General features: G+C 48.1%; 1 protein-coding gene and 1 long non-coding RNA gene across 11 annotated transcripts in view; both read right to left on the reverse strand.

Moving 5' to 3' along the window:
• Window positions 1-5,256, reverse strand: part of NUFIP2 (nuclear FMR1 interacting protein 2) — a 34,435-nt gene extending 29,179 nt beyond the window's left edge. For 2 of the 4 annotated variants that reach the window (XM_040532915.1, XM_040532914.1), the window contains exons 1-2: window positions 4,857-5,246; window positions 557-2,263 (exon numbers count right to left, since the gene is read on the reverse strand). In XM_040532915.1, coding sequence (XP_040388849.1) covers window positions 557-2,263; window positions 4,857-5,022 — 1,873 coding nt within the window. In that variant the 5' untranslated portion in view covers window positions 5,023-5,246. Of the gene's footprint in view, window positions 1-556; window positions 2,264-3,294; window positions 3,366-4,856 lie in introns of those variants that run through there. The other 2 variants (XM_040532913.1, XM_040532916.1) reach the window with 2 other exon arrangements.
• A 1,415-nt stretch (window positions 5,257-6,671) lies between these two features.
• LOC121058000 lies at window positions 6,672-27,140 on the reverse strand. Of its 7 annotated transcripts, XR_005814054.1 has the most exons (6): window positions 27,067-27,137; window positions 26,348-26,439; window positions 25,180-25,348; window positions 11,119-16,141; window positions 8,651-8,764; window positions 6,672-6,937 (listed from the first exon to the last, which is right to left on the reverse strand). It is a non-coding gene; the product is annotated as an uncharacterized LOC121058000 (long non-coding RNA). The 7 variants fall into 7 exon arrangements; XR_005814053.1 differs by lacking the exon at window positions 11,119-16,141 and having other exon boundaries at window positions 6,717-6,937; XR_005814057.1 differs by lacking the exons at window positions 8,651-8,764; window positions 11,119-16,141 and having other exon boundaries at window positions 6,717-6,937.
• Between the last annotated feature and the right edge of the window lie 301 nt (window positions 27,141-27,441).

Below are 27,441 nucleotides of genomic sequence, written 5' to 3' on the forward strand. Positions count from 1 at the left end.
AAGTTAAAAAAAATAAAATAAAAAAATCACACCATGAAAAGCCAGAGATGCACAGGAATCATTTTCCTCCCTTTAAAGCCACGATTTCATGGCCGGATCTGCCCAAGGGAGAAGCTGCAACACTTTGGTGGAAAAGGTGCGAGCACAGACCATGAAGTCCTCTCGGTAACAGAAAAGCTGGTAAAGCTGAAAAAGGGGAGGCGAACCTACACATTGAACTCCTTCCAGTGCCAAGAAGGACAGGAAGACCTGCTTGTTCCACATGGATTAAAATGCAAAACATGCTAATAGCTAGCCATCATCCTTAGCAACATCACTTACGCTTGTCCATTGGAATAGAGGAACGAACACCTCGTAACAGAAGCTAAATAGCTTTTAAAGGAATTTTCCCAAACCGTTATTGCCATTAGACATATGCAAGCAAAAAGCCCATTTCTTAAACAATCAGAACTGCTGTAAGAAATACATCACGTTATAATATTGCATTTCACTTCAAAGGAAGAAAAAAGGAAAAAAAGAACAGAGAATGCCCTTAGGCAGCGAGTTAAGCCATTACCTTTAGTGTGATATTTAACAGCAGCACTCAGGTCAAAAGAACCCCAGCTATCTTTCCTTTCTAGGCCTCTCTGGTACCCCTGTTCTTTGGCGGAGGCTAACAAATTGTTCGTGGGAGAGGCCAGAGGATTCTCTACTTCATAGTCTTTTGAAAGAAACACTAAAGCACCTTGGCTACCGGTGTCTGCCTTTTGCAGGTCACCGGCGTGATGCGACTCCAAAGCTACACCACCCTCGACAGCAGTCCCAGGCTTAAGAATAGCGCTAAGAATTGGAGGGCTAGTCCGTTTATCCAGCTCGTAAGCCTTAGGAAACACAGGTTGTTCAGTTCCTGAGGGAATGATTTCAGCACACTGTGAAACCAAAGTGGCAGGATATTCCCCTTGAAATGTCACTTCCATTAACTGATTATCCGCAGATTTCCCCACAACAGTTTCAGGGCCAGCGCTTGGCTCGTTTATGAACGACAAGCCCCACTGGTTCTGGAAGATATCTCCCAGGTTCTGCTGATTTGTCTGCGATGGGAAGTCGACTTGCGCTGTACCCAGAAGCACAGTTTGCATATTTGAAGGGTAGATAAAAAGGCTAGATTTCTTTTGTTCGAGAGCTGTCGAAACTGTACTTATGTCCTGGGGTACTGACTCAGAAGAGGTTGATGTTACAGTACTAGCAGCAGTTGTGAGCAGTGGCTGGGTCCCTGGAGAATATACATTTCCATCAGTCCCTGCTAAAATTGGCCCATTTGAAAAGCTAGCAGAAGTCACAGATTTCATAGCAGACATGGGGACTTGGGACAGTCGACTTGATGTTTGGGCCTGAGTTTCCCCGGCAGATGACGAAGACGACGACGATGACGTGGATGGGGTTTGAGCTGCTTTGTTGAGGTTTTCTTTAACTTTACTTGCATAACTTATTTTGGGAACAATTTTAGCACTGCTATTGTCCACTGGAAAAACTGGGGGTGGCTTAAATAAGGTCCATGAGTCCTCTTTAGACGTAGCTGATGAAGCATGCTTCCCTTTGGGCCGGTCATCAAACTTCTTGCTGCTAATCCCAGGTTTGGCATCAGAGTTTTTTCGCTGTACATCCCCAAGCCCAGGCTTTCCTCGGCCTGCTCCACCAGCCCCAGCCTCGTATTTCCAAACGGGCTTAGTATTTTCAATTCGGTTCCCCTTTTGTTCACTATAATCAGGCTTGAAACTCTCCAGTTCCTGTTTTAAGGTTGGTGTACTGACCTCCTGTTGCATTATTTTGTCCTGTACTAGATTCAAGTTCTCACAACCCTTGGCACTGTTGCGCCTGCCTTTCCGTTTCTTAGGCGTAGTATATCCACTCTCAGAGCCGCTACCATCGTTATCTGCCCCTTTGCCTACGTAGCCATTAGTGATGTAGCTAGAGTTACTGGTTACCACGCCGTTTGGGACAGACACTCCCTCCGGCTTGTCTGAGGACTGACTTTCTCTAAGCTTGTTTTCGTAGGACTTCTCATTCTTTTTGTCCATGCTATTTTTCTGAATGAAGTTCTTGGTTTTGATTCCGGCTTTCCCCAAAGCACCGGCCTTAACGGTCTGCTTTGGGGTCACATTAGTGTCTACGAGTTGCTGGCTGCCATTGGGTACCCTGGATCCTGGGTTGGTGGTTTCATCAGAGCACAGGCCCTTCAGCGACACTTCTCGTTCCCCTGCGTTACCATTTAGCTCTCCATAGCCTAGAAGAAAGACAAAGACAACAAAAAGCAAGAATTAGAGTGGGAAACGTTAAACTTCTGATTGCAAAAAGCTGTAATCAGCCCCAAACATATACAGTTTCACCAAGCAGATGTTTTAAAATGGGAAAACTTTGTCTGCTCTCCGATACATGAAAACACATCCTTATTTGCTGGAAGCCAAGGAAGGGTTCAGCAGAAAGCACCAGCAGCTATCGGCTCTCATGCAACAGCAGCGCGGTGTTTAACACGGGTAACAAAATAAAGCAGAGAGACACCTGAACGCTACGTAAGGAAAATACACCGTACTGAAACCCCTTGCAACCTGGTGAGCTATTTCATCAGCTACCATTTCCAGGTCGCACAGAGGAAATTCCCAGGATGCTTCAAGAGAGAGGGAACTGCTGCCTTTGCTCCAGGATTCCTTGAAATTCAGCATCTACTTTGTGAGCCAGGGCCAACTCCATTGCCTCCGTCCTCTCACAGGCCTGTGACACCAGCAACCCCCCCTCCCACCTTCCTCCAAGCACCACCTCTAGAACAGAAAACAAGACGCTTTCCGAAGGACACAGGCGAGTCCAGCTGGAAGTCGAAGGGAAGACAAGGTGGCAGCATTTCCTCGTGTCATTTCCAACCGGCACCTCCCTACATGTGCTCTGAGCAGGCGAGGGAACCGGGAAGCACCACATCCCCCGAGCACCGCCGCCGGCCTCCTGCCCACCGAGACCCATCCCAGGGAAGCACTCGTGAGGGCTCCAGCCCACAAAAGCAGGGCACCGTGCTGCTATCTCAGCTCGCCTTTTTGCCTCTGGAGTTCATTTTTGGGCCCAATGGCTCTCAAGTTCTTGAGATCATGATTTAAGTGGAGCAGAAAGCCCAGACTGAACCACCTCGTCTTCCTCGAGCCAGTGCAGCACACCACGCATCCCCCAGGCCCAAGAGCGGGCAGGACTCCAGCTTGGAAAAGAATGTTTTTGTTGTCGCCGATGCTGCTGAATTAAGCTGCTATACTAAAAAATCATTGTTATCCTCACATCCTGGAGCCTCAGATGCGCGGCAGATGTAACTGCTCAAGTTCTGCGCGACTCGGGAACACAAGAATTCTTGTAGGGATCTTTACAGAAATTCCACAGCCCCGTTTGCCGAGAGGGATCAAAAAGGGTTTTACTACACTCGAGTATCTCTAACCACCACAACTTCCACTGCAACTTCCAAACGCGCTGCTTGGAATACGACCCATAAATACTTCATCCCAGGGAAAACGAGCAGGGCAGGACTCTCAGCTGAGTCGACAGCTAAAAATTAAATATTCCCGAGCACCGCGTGGAGGAAGCCTGCTCAGGAGTAACGTGTTGCAGCTGACCTTGCGCGACTCAGGACTCCTGACATCACCAGCTAACGAAACAAAACAATACGAGCGGTCATAAGACCACTGCGGATGAGGAGCGAAAGAATAAAATAAAGAACAAAATCCATTTCAGTAAGTCAGCGTGTCAGCAGTTTCAAGTTCCAATTTTCGAGCCTTCCCAGCTCGGCTGAGTTTTCCCCAAATCAACGTTTGGGGCAGCTGGCTCCGGCCTGGAGCCGGGGACGGGGGGGGCAGCAGCCCAAATTCAGGGGGGTGAGGAGGATGTGGGAAGGAGGTGAGAAGCGTGGGGCAGACCTGGGTGGAAGGGGTGTGGGGGGCAGCATGTGGGGAGCCCCCTGATATCCATGGGGCTCCTGGGCAGGAGGGAGCTGCCCAGGGCCTCCACGCGGCCTCCGGGCTCCCCGCTGACGGAAGTGAAGATTTCAAGGAGCATGTGTATGTGTGTGTGGGGGGGACATAAAAAAAAAAAAACAAAAAAACCCCACAAAAAAAAAAAAAAAAAAAAAAAAAGAAAAACCAAACCAGAAATCCCCACGCACATGGCACCGCAAGTCCCCTTCCCACCCCGCGCTGGCTCCCGACCCACCACAGCCCAGTCGGTTTTATTTTTATTTATTTATTTGTGGATCGGGCGGTGTATGTGTGTGTGGGGGGGGGGTCGTGTTTTAACGGGAGGAGGCCTCCCCCCGGGGGGGTGGGGGGGGTTCCCCCAACATCGCGGCGGGGCCTCGGGCTCCTCACGGGGCTGCGGCTGGAGGAGGCCGGGGAAGGAGGCTGAGGAGGGAGGCCGAGGAAGGAGGGAGGGAGGGAGGCCGCCGCCCTGCGCTTTCCGTGACTCATTGATTTGCACGCTCAACACTTTTCCACACGGGGCGGCCTCCCCCTTCCCCTTCCCCTTCTTCCCCTCCCAACCCACCGCCTCGCTCCCCCCTTTTCCTCCCTTCCCCTCCCCACACAGCCCCGGGGCCGGCCCCACACGTGCCCGGCGGTGCCGGCGGCCCCGCGGCTCCCCCAGCCGCGCCGGCTCCAACATGGCGGACAGGAAGCGGCCCCAGCGCGGCGGAGAAGCTTCCAGCCGGGCCGGGGGAGGAGGAGGAGGAGGAGAAGGGGGAGGAGGAGGAAGGCCCCGCCGCCACCCCGCGAAGGTCACCGGCCCCGTCCCGCTCCCCCCCCCCCACCCTCACGGCCACCCCAGCCCCAGCCCCAGCCCCAGCCCCAGCCCCGGACCTGTTCTCCGCTTCGGCGCCTCCTGGTGCTGCGGGTGCTTGTGGAGCGGCGGCTTGGGCTGGGCTCGGCCGTCGGGCGGCGGCAGGTAGGGGCTCTGCGGGCGGTGGTGGCTGTAGTAGTAGTAATGGTGGTGGTGGTGGTGGTGGGGAGGGGGCTGCTCCTCCATGGGGAGGGGGGTGGCTCAGCTCGCTGCTGGCGCTGCTTGGGGTCCGGGCCGGGCCGGGCCGGGCCGTGCCGTTCCGGGGCTTTTTTTCTCGCTGTGCTTTTTTTTTTTTTTTTTTTTTTTTTTCCTCGAGGCCGTGCGGGCTCCGGCGGCTGGGACGCGGCTGGCGCGGGGGAGGCGGCGGAGGACTGGCAGCGCCCGCCCTGCGCTCGGCCGGCCGCGACCGCCCCCCGCCCCGCCCCGCCCCGACCGGCGGAAAGGGAAGAGCCGGGGGGAGCCCGGCCCCGCGGGCACGCTGCTAGGGGCGGCCCGGAGCGGCTCGGATCGGCCCTGCCCTGCCTCCCCCGGGGCCGCCGGGCCGCTCGGTGCCTGCGCTTCCGAGGGGGAGCGTGTGTGAAGCGAGGAGGAGGAGGAGGAAGAGGAAGGCGCCCAGAGGCCCAGCTCGCAGCCCGGCTGTCCCCGGGCCGGTCCCGGCCCCTCCGCCTCAGCGCGGCTGCTCCAGGGCTCCGCCCGCCGCCGGCCGAGCACAGGCGCGGTGCCGGGTCCCGACTGGGCGGGGATCAGGGATCGGAGATCCGGGATCAGGGATCTGGGATCGGGTGGGGATCGGCCTCAAGGGCCCGGGATCGAGCGGGGCGAGGAAGGAGGGGAAATGGGCTCCCCCACGGGTGTGCCTGCTGCCTTCCGAGGGCTGCGCTGAGGAGCTTGAGGGGGAGAAGGGGGAGGCGGCCTGGAGCTTGTCAGCGTTTGCCGGGGGTTTCCCGGGGGTTCCAAGCTCGCAGGTCCCGCTGGAGCGTCCTCGGTGCGGGGCAGGCCCGCAGGGCTCGGTTCTGCTTCAGCAGCGTATGAACGGAGCCCCCCGGATGGCAGAGGGGGTATCGGGCTGCAGGGCGGCGAGGGACCGAGGCAGGGGTTCCCTAAGGGGTACGGAGAGGGATGGGGAACAACACTGAAATGTATCGGTCGGGGTCAGAGCCCCGTGTGGGGCTGCTCAGGGTGATTAAATACCTCCAGCTACTGGTGGTGTGCCCTACAGCAAGCGGGGGGAGAGTGACAAAAAACAATCGTACAGTTAAAGACTCAAAATAGCCACAAAATGAATAAACAGGCTGCATATCCTATCCTTAAAATAGGATTGCGTAGCTTCTCAGGGCTTGTACTTGTAGCCTTAATACCTATGTATTATTTTAATAAATTAAAAAAAAATTAATAAAGCTTCCGTGTCCAGAAAGCCCTATCAGGCTTTATCTCTGTTCTGCAGGGCATCACACAAAACAGAGCTTTACAGAGCTTTTACCTTTACAGTTTTATTTCAGCAGAATACCGTTGAAAGTTTATGCCTCCAGCACAGCTTCCCCCTCCCCATTCTTTAATATGTACAAAGTAAAACTGTTCCTAGCACAAATCCAACTTGTACATTAACACCAAGGGTTCTTTTTCAAGGTCTGAGGTGCCTGAAATAGGAGTTTTGTGCCCAACCGGCCCTACAGTTTGCATTTCTTCCAGCACACTGCAAAGTAATTTAAGACGCTTAAGATGCAGTGAAAGCATTTAAACAATGACTGTGAACTGGAGGCTCTGCCCGTGCTCCCAGGAGTAACGGTCCTGGCAGCCGCTGACTCAGAGCGACCTCACGGCGCTTAGGAGACAACTCTCGAACCGAGGAGTCAGGCTTTAATCACAGTTGACATTTTATTGGTGGCTTGGAAGAATTTATTTTTAATATAAGGAACTGGCTTGAAGACAAGCTTCAAAAGACTCCGAAGAAAGCAAACAATTACGGGCAAATCAGCTCCACACACACAGACACCAGAAATCTAAATACAAAGGGCAGCGGGTTGTACGTACATGAAAGATGAAGCAACTCTTCTGTTTCTTAGAAGCGTCACGTTGTCAGTTTTACATTAACCATCTAAAGCTGGAAAAAAAAAATAAATAAAAAACCACAAGATAATGTAGCCTGGGGCCCACCAAACCCCGGAACACACCTGGCAAAGGAAGCACAGGCACCCCGCACACCCTGCTTAGTGCTGAGATGCCTTTCCATACACTACAAGTTCCAGCATGCAGCGCTGCTCCGTGCCCTGACGTCTGCGTGCCCTGCTGGGACACGTAGTCCTTAGACACTGTGCTTTCTATTAAGGGCAGACACAAATTTCTCATTGTTGGGCTATTTCATGCTCTCTTTTCAAGCCGACTTTGTTCTGAGTGACACCAAGCACCCTTGCTAGCGCAGTGTTGCACCAGCTATATAACGCATGCTGACATTCAGCAGTTGGGTGGGATGCATTCTCTGGAGCTGTGGAAAAGAGGAGACTTCCACGCTTCCTCATCTGCAGCGGTTTTCCTCCTTGCCTCTCACTGAGTTTGGCAAGTCAGCAGGGTCTCTTGCAAAGGAAAGAGGTAATTTTCCTTGGAATTCCACACCCATTGCCAAGCATTCCCACATCCAGGCACAACGCTGGGCAGAGCCAGCATAATTTCTAGCTCTAACTCAGAAGACTATTTTATAAAGCTTTGAAGTGTATGGCTTTTCAGAGAGCCTGCCATTTAAAGCTGCAAAATGAAGGCAGCAAGGAATGAATCAACTGCTACAGAGCTCATGAGAAAGTTTTCCTGGAGAGACCTGAGGTGATTTTTGAATTCATAGGAAGACGCAGTTAAGCTTAAAAGCTACTCCAATGATTTCCTAAGAATAAATGATTTCCTCTCAGAGGCAACCCTCTTTAAGAGCCTACATTTAATTTCCATTAAATGTTTAGGGTAAGTTGAAACCTTGAAACTATAAAATTCATCCACGAAAAAGAAAACGCTGGCGTTGTAACAGCTGTAATCAGTCTGTCTCCTGTTTAAAACTCAAAACTGGGAAACATCAAAATTACTGCATGTATAGATACTGGGGAGGGCTCTTATACAAAGCATGTTCAGCTTTTTTTTTTGCCATAATGTTTTCATTTCTAGCAAGGATCCAAACTTGCCAAGAGTCCTGTATTCTAGTACACCCCACCTAGTAAAGCAAAGGAGCAGATGCTTCATTCCAGGTATGTTTATAATGATACCATTCAAATCAGTACAGTGTGGTCACAAATCACCAGTTGATAATTAAATGCTGAAGGAAGACTCAGACCTAGAAATAGAGGTTATTTAGGATGGATCGTGGGGGTAAGTGCTCCTTGCAGCTTCTGCTTGGCCAGCGGTACAGCTGTCCTCACCGAGCTCAGAACACTGTCATTGACAATTGCATCCAGGTAGGGGGGGCCTTTCCTTGACTCCATTTTTGTACTTTGCTGTGTACATTATTTATATACAAAGAAGGTCTCTTTAAAGACTTCACCCTCTAGAGACAGTTTGACAGTAGGCTTTGGCTTTGAGGTCTTAAAAGGCAACCAAAAAAAAAGCATTTAGCCCTTAGCAGAATTGTAAGAATGGACACTGTGGACATTTATCTTTCCTATCCCTAATAATATACACATTTCTACATAACACATGCTGAAGTAGATTTAAAATAACAACAACAAAAAAAACAACTTAAACACCATAAGCACGCACTGTTAATCTTTCGCTCTCAAGAAAATTAAGGCAGCCCAGCACCCAAAATATCCATAGAGCATAGTTTTGTGAGACAGCAAACCTGACGTAATGGCTAGCTGCTCCCAGAAGGGAAGGCCATCCCTCTCTCTGCCTGCCTGCCTCTGCCCTGCCCTCACAGCAGCACTGGAGCTTCTCTGATCCTGGGTGAGGCCATCTGACAAATTAAACAAACCGAATTCCTTAGATGAAAAAGCGTACATTTTTCTTCTGGTTAAACTTCCTGGCCTGTTTCACTGAGGAGCCAGACAAACATTAATGCCCTTAAGAGCGGGCTGCAGTTCCAGCAACTTAGGAGTTGCCTTGCACAGCCAGCCCTGCAGCAGGGATGACCCCTTCTGGGAATTGGGCAGTGGGGACACAGCTGGGGTTGCAGCCACTTCAGCCAGCTAATTTTATTTTGCTCATATTTGTGAGTCAATCGCCTCGAGCGCCCGAAGAGGGATGGTGTGACCACCCTTCAAAGTGTTTGGAGCAAGCTGTAACAGAAGGACTTTAACCAGTGGGACTTCATTCTGGTGGCTACATCCATTGTTTAATAGGACTGGATCTGAGGAATGTCCCCTGTTGTAAACACATTGAAGCGTTCACACAGGCATGAGTAACATCTGCTGCCCATATCTGCATGAAAAATTGTTTACTAGAGTGCAATCGTATAAACTGGAGGCTGCTTCCTGGACACGTATAAAAGGAGCACAAGAGGCAGGCTAGCAAGTCGGCCTCAGCCAAGCCTCGCATCATTACTTGTCCTGGATTTCAAAGAATCCTGGTTCTGGGGTTTCAGACAGTTCTGGATCTCCTCCTACTCCCTAGGATCATCGCAGGGACCACAGAAATCAGCACAAGCTTTCCAAGGTGCTCCTGCAAAAACTGCCCTGCTGTCAGCAGGTTGCTCTTCTAGGACCTGAGCGCACAGGCAGCCCTACCTGACTTCGGCTGGGGATTGATTGTGTCAGTCACTGCTTGCGGTAGACTTTGAACTCTGGAAGACAAATGGAAAAAGCTCAATCCACAAATTCCAAGCGCTTTTTATCTTGTTATACAACACAACAGTCACAAGGGCACTAGTCATTCATATTTCATTCTCATTGCATTTGGATACCAAGCACTTATTTCGAAACAGGGACTTTTTTTTTTTTAATATGCATGGGGTATATAAGCATCTGGCACCCAGAGACCTGTGTTTGGACTCGAGGTCTCCAACCTAAAAACGCCTGGCACTGGCAGAACACTGAATCTGGATGGGTTATTATATGAGTTATTATTGCAATTGCTGTTTCATCATGTGATACAGGGCAACAATGGTTGACTACAAGATTAGGGATTGAGAAGAGTCCTTGTCAGAAGGAAAATTAAAAAGACCAGGACCATTCACCTCTAAGGAAGTGAATCAAAAAGTCCACAGTGAAGGTATTACAGAAGATGTAGCCTAGAGATAGCAGTTTGAGAACTTTTGTTCACCCTATCTCAAATTATTGGAACACGGGAACATGAAGGGTGAAAAAAACAGCAAATTAAAAGATAAGCAGCCACCTTTTAAAGGCTTGCATAAAATATAGAGAGAATTCACCGACATGCAACATTGTGAAGAGCAAGGCATTATTAGTATTCTCAAAGGATGGGCATAATTCAGCTAAAAGTAAATATTAACATCTAAAATTGAGCTTTTAGAAGGATTATTATCTATTACTCTCTCAGGCACAAGTGAGAGTCTACCCCTTATGATTTAAGAGGAGATTTCTGCCAGGTATCTAGCACCTGGAGAGCTCAAAAGAAGCGGGGGGCAGTATTTACTCATTATAAAACCATCTACTCAGAAGACCTGATGAACTGAACACGAACAAGACAGCTGGTAGCTCTACCTAGACAGGGAGGAAAACAGGAGGCAGCAGAGAAGAGTAATGACTTGCAAGCCAAGCAATGGTCACTGCACAGCAGATGCCTGTTAGTATTTTCCACAGAGAAAGTATTTTCTTGCATGCTCTACTTAATGGATCTATGTTCCAATTTACACAAGACAGGTATTTTGGTTAGTGTGACAACACTGCACAAAGACATAGTTAAAGGCTACTCTCACTTCATCATCTTTTGCCCTAGTTCCTTATCTTGGAATCTGGTCCGCAGCGCCACACTTGTTCTCTGAGACAATTTCCTTTACTTCACTCCTTACCTACTTGTGAGGACTGAATTACAGGACAAGGCTACTGTACACAGCAAAGGGTTTGTAGAACAGTTTTTCTGGCACAGCTCCCCAGGTGGAGATGTGGTTCATATAGGCAAAAGTACTCCCTCAACTATCTCCTTAAAAGGCAAACTATACCATCAGAATAAATCATCTCTACTTCTTTGCTTTTTGCATGCCATCATTGCTGCAGGGTTGAGTCTGGTACATTCCAGCCTGTGTAAGTATTCCTGCAAAACTAGTAGTTCTTTGACCAGGAAGACAAGATGCACCAGGAAGCGAAGAGCTTGTATTGTTTTCTTAAGAAATGGCTTCTTTTTGGTACTTACTAAGAGAGGAGAATGAATGAGCCATGAGTACTGACTCCGTTAACAACGGGATGGGGAACTGCATCCAGAAGTCACCTCTGGGGTGGCAAATGGCAGCTGAACAAAACAACACTGCGAGAGTTCATTTATTATATCCATGAAAAAAGATCATTATGTCCTAATGAAGCTACGGTGAGCCCTAAGTAAAATCTGAAGACATAACAGAACTTACACATCTGGAGTTGAACCAGAATCCTAGATGTAAGACCCCCACTCTACTGGAAAGTAGCCTAGGACTTCATACACAAAGTCCAATTAGTAATATTCTTCATTATCATCTTTAGACTGCAATAGACCTCATGTCTGCCCCAGGAAAGGATGTGAGTCAATCCTTGACTAACTGACTCTGATTCACTAAGGAACCAACATACATAAAGTCACCCTAAAGATAAAAAATGCTAAGGTTTGCTTCACTGATAATGTATCTAATGGCTGCTGAGATTGGAGTAATAGAAGAGAGATGAGAGAGAACAGCACTACATTGCTATGGAAACTAGAATTTTCAAAATAAATACCTTTGCAGAACTGAGGTTGCAGATCTAAAATAATCTATACTGTTTTTGACATTTCCTCCCTTTACCATGAGATTCAGCCAGGCTGACCGGCCAGGCATGGGCGGCAAGCTCGCATGCACAGACATCAGCCTGCAGTGACACAAGATCCCCCATGGTTCACATTCCTTATTCCAGGGCAGGTCTGGGCCCTGAAGAGAAACATCAGGGTTTGGTTTGTTACCTGTACAATTTTGGGGGCCTTCCTTCCAGACTAGACAAGCCAGTGTAAAATGAGTCTATAACCACTTGAGGGGGAAAGTGCTATTTTTATCCCAGTAAACTGGGATATAATCTTTTTCTTTTTTTTTTTTTTTCTGCCAGTCTTTTTCTTAAGTGAACTGCGACAACACAATATATTAAGCAAACCTTCTTTATGAGGTTCTGATTCCCTTACTCACTCGGAAACTCCTTACCGTACAGATGACTCCTCTGCAATTACCATTCAGGGTACCTACCCAGTACGTGCTTCCCGTTAGTCCCATTTCAGAAATACAACCGGTAACTTCCTTGATTGCATTTGGGCAAAAGGTTGCTCATTTTAGACACACACGTACCTCCACACCTCACATACCTGGTACCATCCCACCGACTGCTGCTATAAACACGTCCAAGCTCTAGAAATGCTGACTCACAGGGCTAGGACTATGGAAAAAAATTTAGACTTGCTAACGTGGAGCCTGGCAGGTTTCCTGCCCCTCCTTATCTGCGAGCCCCTTTCCACGACAGGCTGTAACGAAGGACCTTGTTTTCTGAGAGGAGGCAAGGAGTAGGTACTTGTTTCCTACAGATAGCCCAGATTCCTTTCGACTCTCAGCTGCTAGCTAGTAATTGCAGACAGGAGAAAAAAAAACCCCAGCGCTTACATCTGAGGAGAAATTAATGGCTTCAGGGTAGGCTCTCTTGCTTAACGCAGCATTGCCCACTTCAGTGCATTCCTGGGACGTAGTCAAATTTCTTGAAAATGCCCTGCTACATACTACAGAACATACCCTTCACCCATAGTCTTCGCTGGCCGGGGTTAGTTCAATTCCTGCCTTCAGCAGAGCTGAGTCAGTGCAGGCAGGCAAAAATCACTATTTGCTTTGGGAGGGTATGCCACACATCGAGACGCAGGTGAGCAGCGCTGGGTGCAAATTGTGGTTTGCTGCAGGCATGCCAGCACAGGCGAGGACAGGGACCCAAGCTCACGCTGCACTGCGGGGACAGCGGAGAGGAGAGCAGCGTGGGGAGGTCCGTGCTATCTAGATGGGAGCCAGGCTGGGTGCGTTCTGCCTGCGTTAGCACGCCGCTGTGCCCAAGCTAATCAGCTCTGGATTTGATCCAAGCGACAAGCTGACTGCCCACCACATCAACAGCTTGTCTTCCCCCCTGGGAAATGACCTCCTGTTTGCAAAAGGCTGAGCATTTAGGGAAACAACAAAGTTTTATGCCCACACTGTTCACGTGGCAAACTACTTCAGAAAACCTAAGCAGCGAGGAGCCTTTAGGACTGGATGGGATGGGCAGGCTGCTGAGCTGCCTCCTCCTCCCAGTACCTACGCAACTCATTTGCGAAGAAGCAGAGGCTGACAAGCCACATTTGCAAGCTGGGCAGGGCAAGCCAGGGAGCAACTCTGGCTGAATGTAAGGAGCGGCAGGCTGCGGTGAGAGGTGTATTGCAGCGAGCGCTCGGAAATGACTGTGCTAAAGGTCTGGATAATGACCGGGTAGATGAGGTGCTTCAGCTCCCACAACGACCCAGAAACAACCTGGCAACGCAAGTTCTCTCTCCACTGCTCTCTCGTCTTCCTAGGCATGTGAAAATAAATCTTCACGGTGGAGCCCAATGCCAGCTCCTGAGGAGCTCTGTCTAGAAGGGTGAGTAAGAGTTAGGGTGAAGGCCTCCGAATATCCCCTCAGCTCTTTTCTATCACCTGGAACCTGATTTCGAGAAGTTCCTTGGCTGAGTTCATGCCCTTAGATTACACTAAAAAAGCCAAAGTCCTTTCTGCACCTTGGGGACACCTAGTGCTGGAGTAGAAGAATGTAGAGTGCAACGCACAGTCACTGTAGAGCTGGGTGTGCTGAAAGTGACGCTGGAAATGTCCTGATGAGCCCAGATATTGGGGCAGCAAGACAAAGGGTGATATATTTCAGTATCTGTTAGGCATGAAGCAAGACATCACATGCTATACCAAGCGTCCACAACCTCAACTTGCAATTCAAACTGGTTTTGATATAAAATACCACTTACCAAACCAGTGTCCCCTAACAGGTTCATCATACTGGGCATTACTGTATGCCTTACCCCGGCCTCCCTAACTCAGAGGAGAGATTCCAAGCTGGGCAGAGGCAGCAGACCCAGCTGTGTCACTTGGCCACTGTGTGACCAAAAGCACAGCTTTTGTGCCTCTCTCCCTATCACAAATGTATTTTGTAATGTAGGGAGGGCAAAGAGCTACCATAAAAACAAGGCAGCTGAAATCAGGAGCAGCCTGTTTGGCTTGCAAACGGCACCTGCTAGGAGGTGACGGCTGCACAGAGGCTTCAGAAGGAGTGAGAAGGTCCCCCCAGGACAGGTGAACTAAGAGGTTATGGAACTATTAGGTCATGCCACACACATATCAAGTAGCTTATCATCATGAGGAAGCAGTCTTTGTTTTTAAATTAATCACTTAGAGGACTCTGGCTTCCATCTTGTGCTCCCTTTTTATTAGCTTGTTTCATTTTAAAAAGCTATAAACCTTCAAAGCCGATGCAGAGGTGGGAACACAGCTATAGAAAACTGCAACCAGACCACCACTTCTGCAGATCCACAGGGCATAAATTGAGGCCACAGCCCAAAACACCACTGCAAAAAAAAAAAAAAAAAAGCCAGCACAGCCTCCCACTACCTTTGTGTGCGCATGCTGTACCTGTATTCGATATATTAGCTCCGTGCTGCAAAGCCTGGGAGAAGCCCATCAGAACTGTGACGTGCCAGACCAGGCTGCCAAGCAAAGCACTCACGTGTCAGTGAAAAACATTTTACCCCTGGAGGCATGGGGACTTCTTTAATACCCAGATGGGCGGTGAATGCAGGGCACCGTGTAGCGCACTGCAAATTACAGCCACAGCAATCCTGTAGCAGGTTTTTCTGCTGTTTCTGGCTAGCTAGCAGCAGATGAGAGGGACTCTGTAAGTATCCCTCACCAGGCCCACACTAAACACACTGTACAGGCAAAACAGTACTGTTGTAATACAATCACAAAAAACGTGGAAAAAAAATACAGGAGGGGCTTTTTTTCTTGCTGCTTTGGCTCACTTCAGACACCAAGAACAAACCTACCCAACATCCATCTCTTATCAGACGTTGTCCTGTTGCTGCAGTGGAGCCCTCTCCAGTGGGAGGCGTACACTCCCAGCTGAGCGGTGCTAATTCCCTGAGCTCAGAAAAGCTGCCAGCGGGCCGCTGGGGCCGCTGTGCTGAGCAGCTGCAGACAACCACTACACCTCCAGGCTGGACGGGCCTCCAGAGCAGCCAGGCAGTGCTGCTGCGATGGTTCAGATGGCTCCAGCAACTCCGTAGCAAATACCTGCTTTCAAGAATGGTTAGAATAGAGCATAAAAATATCCTCTAGCATAAAATATGGATTGCTTGCTCCGATTTCACAGGCCTATGTGAAATTTCAAATAGATTAATGAGAAACAGTCTTGAACTGGTTAGATGAGCTTAAAAAAAAAGTTGGGACTTCTTTCTCCAGGCCTTCTGCTTGACATTAATTAACTGGTTAGCATTCAGGATCAGTTATATTTGTGGAAGCATCTGTACACTGCTGGTGCCAAGGTGAACTGGCTAGACACAAGTCATGAGTTGTACTGAATTGATTTTACCCGTAACCTGTTCTAAGCACAGTCTGCAATCAACATGGCCTGTAGCTTCAAAATGCACTAGAAGCACACACCTTGGGATGCAGAACTGCCTTTTTTACTGGCAGCTTACTTTCTCTCTCTCACTAGTCTGAGAGCAGTAACTATCATGCTTTTGCCCTGTTTATAAAGCTTACTCAAAGCAAATCCGAGGACCTGTCCTCCATCTCACATAGCTGCTGTTGCAATGACAGCGGCTCAGTGTGAAGACAGCCCTGTATGAAGGCAAGATCAGATCATAAATGCAGAACAGCTGCTTAAGCAGAACGTAAGAAAAAGCAGCAAGGATGTTGCTGGGCAGAGAAAAGCATTGCAAGAGCTTACAGATAGCCTCCTTTCTCCAGAGGCACATGCGCACAGCTACCGTTCAGTCGCATTTCTCTCGAGCTTCCTGGTAGCAGCATCAGCAGGCGCGTCCCGTCACATCTGACTGGCTACAGGACTCTGTCCTCGTCTGGCAGGAATGACCCGGCCTTGATTTTTCACCGTTTTGTCACCTTCTTCCTCCCTTTCGGCACTGTAAAAATCACCAGGCATGAAACCTGCAGCACAAAGGAAATTCTAGCCCAGCCTGCTGCAGCACGCTTCCCTCCGCAGCGCAGACTGCAGGCGCGGCGAGCCTCCCGTAACCTACATTAGGTTCCTGTAACAGGTCAGATCAGGCACCTAACTTCCAAAACCTGAGACTTCTCTCCGCGGCCAGACTTAGCACACACAGCAGAGATCAAACCTCTGAGAAAACGGCGAGCAGCTCTGCTCCTTCAGTAAAATGGAGTGCTTTACAAAAGCAAGTAGCTCAGCCCCACAAAACAGCCTTTTTTGGCCCCAGAACAAATACTGAAGTCCCTCTAGAGCTAAGGGCCATCCAGCTTTCCCCACACACAAATTGCACTGCGAGAGACAGCAACTCTGACTGAACAGCTACAGCAAAGCATGCTTGATGCTGCCGTGGCCATGGGCTCTGATCTGCCGCTGGCCAGGGGTGATGCCATGGGCTGATGTGTTCGCAGTCTGAAAATGAGGCAAGGAACACGCTGCTGTTGGCCAGCTTGCCAGTCCAGTGACACATCCTGACACGGGCACTGAGACAGAAACGGGCAGCCTGCTGCCTCTTAAACATCAAGGAAATAAAACCCAAGGGAGAAGTTGGTGCATTAGCACGCTATCTTGGCCAGTGCCACAGGGTGTGCCCAAGCCTTTGATCCTCTTGTCCTTCTCTTGCTGCACTCCTGGGCCCTCTCCCACTGCTCAGCACCTCTCTTTCCTCAAGGCTGCTTAGCTAATTAACTGCTGCTCTTCCCCTTGGTTTACCCAGCTCTACCTGCACGGAACGGCAGCGAGAGCTACTCCTATGTCATCACTACCTTTAAGAAAGGAGCTGACCCGCAAGCTATTTTTAGTGGCATTGTAAGGTTGTGGAGCTATTTTGGTCACATCCCCGTGCCGTAAGCTGCAGGACGCTGACAGGCTCTGTGCCTGCCTAGGGCAACGGGGCTCTGACTGTGAACAAGAACGGCGCGTGACTCCACACTACGGCCTCCCTGCCCTTCCCGTGCTGTAAGACTCTCTACACCAAGGTTTTATTTCTAATCATTTTAAGGAACGAGCAACACATCTTCCTGAATGCTGCGGGGATAGCAGAGGCTCTGCGGGGCCTTCGTGGTGGTGTCCTCCAGCCTGCGCTGCCTGTAGGTCTGCAGAAGGTGCTCTTCATTCTGCGGGCTCCCTCGCTCCCATTTGCTTTACTCACCAGGAGGCGAAAGGTGCAATTAGGAGCCCGCAAAGGCACCCGACGAGATTTTATCCATCTTTTGCATCAGACCTCTGCAAGAGATCAATAAACATTAGGCTGGTATCTGCTGAGAAGTTGGGTGCACGTAATTCTGTGGGGGCAGAAGGGAGACCAGAGAGGAACCACTCACCACGCAGCAACACACTGTTCTGACTGCAAATAGTGCCGGCGAGCTCGGGGTACATCCAGGACACCAGGCAGGAGGTGCCTGGTCTAGACAGTTGTTTTCTCTACAGTGCCTAAGGCTTGCTTGCCAAGTTTGCTGGGGCTGTGGCAGGTGCAAAGCACAGGCAAGAACACAGGCCAAAGCAACTGGATTTAACAGAATTAAATCCCTAGATACAAAAGGAAGCTTGAAGGATGGGAAATGTGAGGTAAACGAAGGGAGATAAAAGAGAATACTGAACTGGTGTGTTCAGACAGGGATGGGTGAGTCAGATGTGTAAAGGAGGAGCAAGTGAGTAAACGTATATACAAATTATTAAATGGCTGTCAGCTGTCCCTCCCTAGAAAACCCCTCTTAGGACTGCGGCTGTCTTCAGCTATGGTGCGTGTCTTCCCAAGACACTCCAGATAGATGCACGACTGTTAATACCACTGTCCCGTTTGGCACGAGCCCGCCACGTAGTAAAGAGGAACCAGAATGCCCTCAACTCAGACTTCAAAGTCCACCTTGCATTCCCCTCTCCCTGTCTTCTAGATTCTCCTCAAGAGTTCTGTTCTCTCACTAAAACCCACAGCCTGCTCCTAAGGCGAGCCACTCCTCACCCTAACCGAGGCAAGGAGCACCTGCTTTCACGAGTCAGCACAGCCCACATCTCTCCTCCGCTGCAGGATCACCCCCGCTAACATGGCGGGCCGTCCCAGGCAGAGTGTTGCAAACAAAGACCTGATTTATTTCACTGGCCGTTTTGGCTTGCTGGAGGAGGAGCTCCTTTAACTCACCCGTTCCCAGGGAAGCATTAAGCTGTTATGTATGCTACAGCCTTCAGGCCAGTGAAATCAGCTGACCATTAACTAATAAAATTTTACCGCATGTAAATTAAAACTAGTTCAGCAAGGAATTGACTTTTTGGTCAATACGTGGAAAAGGTGCAGACAGAATAATAAAGTTTAATATATTGTGGTTTTTTTCAGTACACAACTGAGCTGCAGCTCAGTTCAGACACAGATGTGTCCAGCAACAATATGTCAAGGCCTGTTGGATCAGAGGGCTCAGTGAAGTGTTCCCTGTTTCAGCTTCCCCCAGAGCTATGCACAAGACCAGCAGTAAGCATTACATAGTGAAAACACTTGTGTGAGATGGAATAACACAGTTACACGTTGCATTCTTTCCCTGCTGAGCTTCAGCAGCCTTGCTTTGGGACGCTACACAAGCAGGATAACAAACGTAGCATGACACAGAACCAATAACCTGCACGGTGTGCCCACATTGCTGCTAGCAGAGCTGTGCCAGGGTAGGGAGTTACCAGTTTGCCTTTCATCACCTGTCTGTGTCCTTAATACTTCATCCATTTGCACGCAATTTAATCTTACTTTTAGAGCATTACTAGAATCATCACCTGTCTCCAACAGTTATTTAATGAGGACATCATATTGCCATCTTCACAACGCAGATATTTGGCTGGTAAATATAATGAAAACACATTTAAAATATTGCTACACCTGTTCCATTTTCTGGCATGGAAACACCAGACGTACAGTAACAAATCACAGGCGGCTCACCCCATAGACGTAGTCAGAGGTTGTCCACCAATTGTGCGACTCAGGCAAGAGCACCCAATTCGCTTTAGCTGACAACTGCAATTGTTCCAAGTCTCCTCTAGGGAGTGCAGTCGTAAAGGAAGAAATGAAACTGCAGCACAGATGCCAGCTGGTAATCTGTGACTCAGGACATTCAGGCAGTCACAAATGGTGCCTGCCCATTTCCAACTGCACACGGGGAGCAGCAACGAGGTTTGAGCTTGAGGGAAGAACAGGAGGCTCCTGGAACCCTGTGTATGCTTTAATACGTGAAAGAAATGTCTCCCAAGAAAACAAAAAAAGTAATCAATAACTGAATCAAGCAATAGAACTTCAAATACTGAACCAATCAGTTAAACCAACATGCCCATGGGTGAATGCAGCATGGACAACATTGCTATGGGCTCTCCATCTCCTGCCCACAAGTAAATCATGGGCATATCCATCAGATCATCCACGGAAGGAATACTCAGCCTCAAAACATCATTCAGTCCTTGACCTCTGTGCAAAGAACAGCAAATAGATTCATTTCTAGAGCTAGCTGTGTTTTGTAGTGCACGCACATCTTGGTACTAGAAAGCGGACAGAGACATCAAGTTATTTCACTCTAGAACCACAAAGCAGCTGGGCAGGCAGCTGTAGTACCTGGCTGATCCTGGTGGTAAGGAATCACGGGTCCAAAGGCATAAGGTTGCCTATTTCTCCCCTATAAATTCCATGCATGCATCAAGTCTTAAGTTCTTCTATGCCTTCCTTAAAGAAGTACCAGAACATGAACCATCCTCTCAGGACACAATCTTTGCCAAGAGAATCCATGTTCCCAGTGTCAAGAAAGAAATTTAAGGAATGCAGAAATAATACTACCACCCACCTGACGCAAAGGGTAAGAGAACAAACGTACTGGTAAAAATCTGGATGGAAAGATCTGTGGAACTACATTCAGACAAGTGCCAGCGTCTATCCCACAGCACAGCAAACGACACGGTGTTTTCTGACGTTATTCACCAGTTTGTGACAAAGCAGCTCCATGGCACTTCTGAAGTGGAAGATCCCTTAGTGTTGCCAGGACAGCACAGCTTTAGAAGCAGAGCATCTTTCTGACCTGCCATACCACAGACAGTACTTTACTTTCCTAAGTAAATGCTACATAAGAAGCACTGCCATCACAATAATTAGGGGGTTACACGGTGACCCACTGAAACACAGGTCTTTCTGCAAGATTCTTGCTCTCTCACAGGGTGCCAGGCTCTGGGTTCCTTGTCGGATCCTGTGGGGAGCAGCAGCATTGAGGACAGTGGGATTGGGAGGCCAAGAGGCAACAACTCTTGCCACATATGGATAAAGAACCCAGCTAGCACGGAGAACTTTGCCACAAACAGAAACCATCCACAGCAAAACAGGAACTCACACGCACGAAGGACAACAACTGGACCAGGGACTTCACTTTCAGCCAGATGCTCAGGTGGCAGCAGAGCTGTGGGACAATGTCAGCCTTGTGCTTTTAGAGACCGAAAGTCCCCTTTGCAGCAGGCGAGAGGATGGTAGCTTCTGCTGTGTCTGTTACTAGATGTGGGTTCTGCAATCCAAATGCCAGCAGCTGGCTCCATGTAGACTGAGGAGCATTGCTAGTATCTGCTAGTGTGTAACAGCCCCTGGGAAGGAGGCAGAGGCACTGAGCACAAGCTCCGTGTTTACTCAGCAAGCACCAGCTGAAGAGAACCATCTGATTTCTAAACTTCTGCTGCCTCCCGCTTTTTGTCTCACCGCTGCACTACCTATCTAAGCTACAAGCATAGGGTGCCATAAGCTAATTCACTCACATTCTCCCTTTAGCCCTCTCCTCCTAATAGCCCTCTTGCTATTTTTTCACCTGTCTCCTCAACCAGCCTGCTGGAAACCCTGTGTACTGACACAGAAAAAAAATAAGGAGTCAGAAGAAGCCACAGCAAATAAAAAGGAACCATCAGCTCGCCCTTGCAAATAAAGGAGCATCTCCTCCCTGTCCCATCTACCCCTACATTTCCCCATCAGGGCTAGTTTCTACTGCTGCCTTGAATAGTTACAGGTGCTTTTTAATAGAGGCAAAGGAAAGGCAGCCTTTGCATTTAAAGATCCTCACGAATATGCAAGGTTTTTAATGGCAATTTCTGGTGAGGGCACATCTGATTTCTAAGGAGAATGTTCATGATGTATGCATTGCCACAGTCTCTCCACCTATTTAGGATTCCCACACTGGATTACAACCTACCTTCACATATAAGATGTTGAAGCTTTCAATGAGGTCACACCAGACACTGACAAGCACTGATGGGTGAGTCATGCTGCAGTAGCCAGAGATACTAGCAACAGATTTGTTAATCTGTATGCAGTCTAACCCTTTTTCTGGTCTAGAATCTTATTCAAGAGTGAAACACGGTATCTCAGAGATGAGTGAATGCAGAATTGTTGAGGTACAGGGCCATATTTTTGCAACTGTTTTACAGATGATGAGGAGAGGAGAATCAGTTCCTAGGAGTACCTTTACAGCAACACCTAATGTGTTGTTTTACTTGTAAAATAGAAGATCAAGGTCCAGATCGGGTCAATGGGGGAGCCATTCATTGCAGTTCACTGGAAAAACAGGCATGCTAATTAGGAATGTAAGGGTTCTCCTGGGAAAGCTCCACACACACTTGCTCCAGCAGTTTAAATCATCACCTCCAGCAAGCTGCTCTTCTGGAGGATACTGCCCTGTACCAGGGTCAGCAGGTGTAACGGCATGCCTGTACGCCAGCCACTCCAGCACAAAGCCCAGCGTAGGATTTGGATAGGATTTGCCCTAACATAAAGGGCAAAGTAAATCTAGAAGACGTAGAGAGGGAGAAAGAAAGAATGTGGTGCTATGGTCTCATTGCTATGATGCTAACTTAAAATTTCCCTCCTAAAGGAAATAGTTGTTAAACACTTCTCTTCAGAGGACAGTGTGAGCAGCAGCTGCCAGTGGGACAACTAACACAAGACGTCTTCTTACAGGGAAAGACAACCACTTGTAGATTGCGTAACTATAATGAGTTTCTTCCTAGTTTCACATTATTAGTCACCTTTCACCCTTCTCTGCCAAAGGCCTCTTCATATCCATCCAAACCAGAAACAGGACAGAATCTCTTCCTGTGCTGCTGCTTTCAATCACTCTTCAAGGTCAAGGCCTCCATAGCAGTGAGGCTCATGGCCCATCCCAGCCATCTTGAAATAACTCCAGAGTAACACCCCCTCCAGCCTTACTGTTGGGAAAAGGACCTGAACAGACTCTTCGTATGCCTTTTTTTTTTTTTCTAAGACCATAAAAAAAGTCTTAAAAGCAAAATCAAAATGTTTTGGTCCAAAAAGTGAGACAGGAATATTATTACCTTCAACTGTGTTTAAGACATACCCCAAAACCCTACTTATCTTTAAGCATCTGATCAGATTTATCCAAGTGCAACACATCTCGTGGGCTCTGTCAATCACAGTAAAGCTGTACTGGTATTCTGAAAGTACCTCCTAGCGTGAGTGTTTCAAAACAGGGCAATTATAGATGCCTACCAACACAGCACACAGGTGCATGATACAGAGAAGCACAAGCATATCAGTGCTTCTCAGATGAAGCTGCAAGGCCTCACCCTGTACCTGCTAAAAAGATGCGGACACAACCAACAATGCTGGAACATCAGCTGGCTACAGAAAATGAATGTGTGCCTTTAAATCGGGACAATTCTCACTTCTTACTGTGGGGGCACTGTGTGGAACAGGCTGAAATGACCAAACTTGATGTTATTTGGGCAAATCAAATCCTCTTGCTACTCAATCAACTTCCAGAAAAGCTGTCTCCCAGTTTTAGCCCAGAGAACGAGTCCTGATCACATTTTTTCAAGTCCTGAAACTAAACCATTGCAAAGATCCATCAAGAACCCTTCTCCAACAGAAGACATGCCTACCTAGAGTTTCTTGGTAACCTGACACAGGTACAAATGACATACTGGCAATTATTTGTAGTTGCCCGGCTTGCCAATTGCTGAGGAAGGAAGAGCTGCTGAGTCACACTGCAAGCCACTTTTCCACTTTTGCCTGGTTGCCCAGAGGGCAGAGTGGGACAGTCAGAAGGCTGAGATTCTGTTTATGCCTCTGACATCGATTTCCCATGTGACAGTAGTAAGTACTTGTGCCTCTGTTTCCCCACTTCTTAATGGACACCTCAACTCCCTCGACCCATGGGACAGGGATAAGTGCACAGCAAAGAACACTTCTGTTCGTCTAACAGAAAGCAGGAGAAGAGTGAAGTAGTATTGTTTTCATGTAATACAAACGTGGTTATGTAATAGTGTCAGCATTGCTTCATTTTTGTCATTATGGCATAACAAACTGTCAGAAGGATACTGCTTGGCACGGTATCTTCATCCCGGTGAATGTACTGGGCTATTTAACCTGGTGATACAAAACCGGATCGTAACAATCTCAAGACTACCTCGTTTATTTTGACCAACCTTACTCCAGAACATGTTTTTCCTGTATAACCTCGTAACCCATAATAATGGCCTAAACTACACTATAGGAATGATGTCATGTTTCATGAGCTAGTAAAAGCAAAACAATTCCTCACTTGTGCATTTCATAACGAGTAACACACTAAAACACACAACCGCTTATCTTTACAAGCAGAGAACAAGGTGAAAGTTGGTTTCTAAATCAGTGTATAATAGATTTGTAATAGCTTTATGAAAGAATCTAAAAAAAAATTGGCTCAATTACATTCACTTATTTGACAAGTTTCCTAGAACAGAAGCAGTGACAAATGCAGTTCATAACCACAATTATAATAACTAAATTGAATTAATTCAGGTTCCATGATTTATTCTGAAAATTATATTTGTTTGCTTAAAAAAAGGTCAGACTAAAGCAGTGTGTGGACTGAAGACTAAGGAAGGTATGCCTGTGATTACAGCGGCTGAAACTGCCCTAATCACACTCTTATCGTTCCTTATCTACTGATAGTATTTATATAGCAATGATTACTGAAGTAGGCCCCATCACTCCACTGAGTTACTTCTGCACCAGCACCTTCGTGTTGTAAGAAGTTTATACTGCTAGAGGTGTTGTCATTGTGCTGAGACAGAAAGCCAAGCTTCTCATCACTTAAAGTCATTAAAAAAATAAACTATGACACTTCTGAAGAAGTAGGGGTGTTAACCCCAATGTCCTGGCCAAATTCCCAGCTTGAATAATTACAATGTGCCTTGAATAAATTCTTGCCACAGCTTCCGTTGGACATAGCATTGTTCTCTACTTCCTCTCCTACGGTATTATGTAGTGCTGATGCATGCTCTTAAAGGTCCTGTCTACAGGGGAACGTCGTAAGGGTCTACCCCCAGCCCAGCTCTGCAGCAGAACATTGGGAACACCACACTGAAACCAGTTCTGCCTGTCAGCTGAACCGTTAGGCAATTTGTAATTTTTATTTATTGATATTCTGGCATCTCCTTCAGATGGAATTAACTTTGTGTATTGCCATCTGATAGATGAACTGGTGCAAATCCCAGATGCAGACATATATGAAATTGTTTAGTTTTTCTTTAAATGAGCTAGATTTGCATTAATACGCTAGCAAGCTAAGCTAAAGCAATTTAAGCTTTCTAGAAGCCTACTATGGTCAGCAGGAATGGCAACAAAATCATACCTAATACAACAGGCCTAGAAAACCATGTTAAATATGTCTAGTTGAGCTAGCAACAATAAACATTGTAATTTTTATGGTGCCTGTTCCTTAACAATTTCAGTCGACTTTTTCTAAATGGGTGGTCCACAGCTGATACTGTTTACTTTTGAAGCAGTCACCGAAGACTTATCAAATGTATATCTAGCATTTTAAATAAACTACTTGACAATTAATAGTGAAGCATTACTCATGTTTTTCAGCAGCCACCATTAGACTCTACAGCTTTTTACCTAGAGATATTATCTTTTTATGTGTGTAATACAAAGAACTGAGGCCTAGACTCTCTGCTGGTGTTTTGCTGGGTTAGCTCTACGTACCTCACTAACTGAAGCTTTTATTCTCACATAATTCATAAGCTTTAAGGGCAACTTGTCTGCAGGAAGAAGTACAAGACCAAGATCTGGAAGAACCTGATCCTTAATTCCACCTTATGACCCCAGGGGCAGGCAGATCGCTCCCTCTTACTACTCCATTTACTTCTCCCATCTGCAAAAAGTAAGCGATACCCACTAATGTGACAAATCAAGTCCAAGAAAAAATATATTTATAGGCCATGCTGAACACATTTGTGTTAAATACTATTGTTCCAACATTTGCAAATACAAATATTTACCTTTCCTCGTAGGCCCTTAATTTCCCCAGAAGCATGCATCCAAAACCATATTATTTTTAAAAGACAGAAACTGTAGTTTCAGAAAGTGGATGGTTTTATTTTTGTGCCATTACGAAAATGCCTTTTAACTTGTCAAACGATACGCTACAAATATCTTTGGCAGATGAATGAAACCAAGTTTCCTGTCATAGCTGCCAACTTCAAGGTTGAGATAATCAGATAAACCTTTAGTTTGCCTTTCCCAATACTTACAACAACATATGTTTGAAGTGATCCACATTTGTCTTACTTTTCCTACTGGGATTTGAAAAGGCAAAGTATCAGACCACTATGTGACACATTTGCAAAACACTAGATGAGGTCCACAACTATTACAGTCAACCTCTGTTCTCAACATTCCTTAGGTTTCCTCTACCCCCGGTTAAATAATCCCCAGTAGTTCTGTCTCCTTGTTTAGAAGTAAATGTGAAGTTTAGATAAATAGTCTCCAGTACCATCTTCAACATCTGCTGGATACAAAGCCTTCTTACGGTACAAAATATCTCTTTATTTATAGGAAAACAGGAACGAACTTTGCTTGATTTTAGTGGTATCAGTAACATAGGGGCTTACAGAATTGTATTATTTTATACTGGGGACACCTCAGAACTCCTAGTGTTTGCAGGGCACCTTATAACCTGAGAACATTTACTTCATATATAATCCTGAATTTAAGGGTGAAAGCAACACCTGCAAGAACACCTCTTCCAAGCTTTGTCCCTTATGTAATTATCAATTTATTATCAGGACATCAGTATAAATTGTTATTTTGATGATTCCTTGCCCCCATACTTCCGAAAGGGAAAGCAACTATAAACACAAGGGCGACTGACCTCAGTGATTTCCTCTGTTCAGACAGGAGCACAATGCACTTAAACACCATGACAAGGAGACTTGAATTGTTTAGAATTCCTCCAGCTGTAATCTATGGTAAAAACAAATAAACAAATATGTGACTACAAGACACGATAATTAATCCCTGCACGAAGCCAACTGTTATCTCTAGCTCGTAGACGGAGATACCACAGCACACAGAGGTTCAAGAACCTACCAAGTTCAAAACCCACCGCTGAGAGCCAAGACTACCGCTCAGGAGGCCATGTGCTCGTTCTGTGAGATACTTTTTTCCCCTCTTCTGGCCCTAAGCCAGAGACAGTTGGGGCAGGCGGCCTGAAACACGCCAGTGTGGTCAGGCCAGGGGCACTGCAGACCCCTGTACCAGCAGACCCTCAGGGTTACTGCTCGTGGCTGAACCGCTCCAGGGCAGCCCTGTTGGGTCTCGCACTTCTTCATCCCCTCACCTGCTCTTAGTCCCCACCTTCCCCATCCCCAAGCCCTCATTTTCTCCACACCTCCCCAGGGCCCCCATGGGTGCTTCCTCAAACCCTTCCAGTTTCCCCTTCACTCCTGCAGCCCCACAATGCTGTTACACCCTCAGCTCCCCTAACCTAAAGCAGAACCCTCTCATCCTCCCCTCAACCCCCCCCCCCCCATTTCCCTCCCACCCCTCAAGCCCCCCCCAGACCCCTTCGCCCACCCTCCCACCCCTCACCTCCCTCCTCTTCCTCAGCCACCCCCTCACCACCAGCGCCCCTCGCGGCCTCTCCTCACACACCCGCCCCCCCCGGGCCCCATCTCCCCCCGTCACAAACCGCCCCCCTCACCCCGTCACAACTGCCCCCGGCCCCGCCTCGCCTCCCTCCTCGCCCCCTTCCTTCCCTCCCTCCCTCCCACAGAAGGGGGGGACGAAGGAGGAGGAGGAGGAGGGCGGCGAAGTCTCGCGAGAGGGGCGGGCGGGGGCCGCTGGCTGCGGGCAGCGCGGAGCAGCAGCGGCGGCGAAGGAGCAGCCGGAGCCCGGGCGGCGCTGAGGGGAGGCGGCAGGCGGGGCGGGCGGCCATCGCGGCCCGGCCCGGCCGAGGGAACCCCG

The sequence above is a fragment of the Cygnus olor genome, chromosome 20 (assembly GCF_009769625.2).
Source record: "Cygnus olor isolate bCygOlo1 chromosome 20, bCygOlo1.pri.v2, whole genome shotgun sequence".
Classification (NCBI taxonomy): Eukaryota; Metazoa; Chordata; class Aves; order Anseriformes; family Anatidae; genus Cygnus; species Cygnus olor.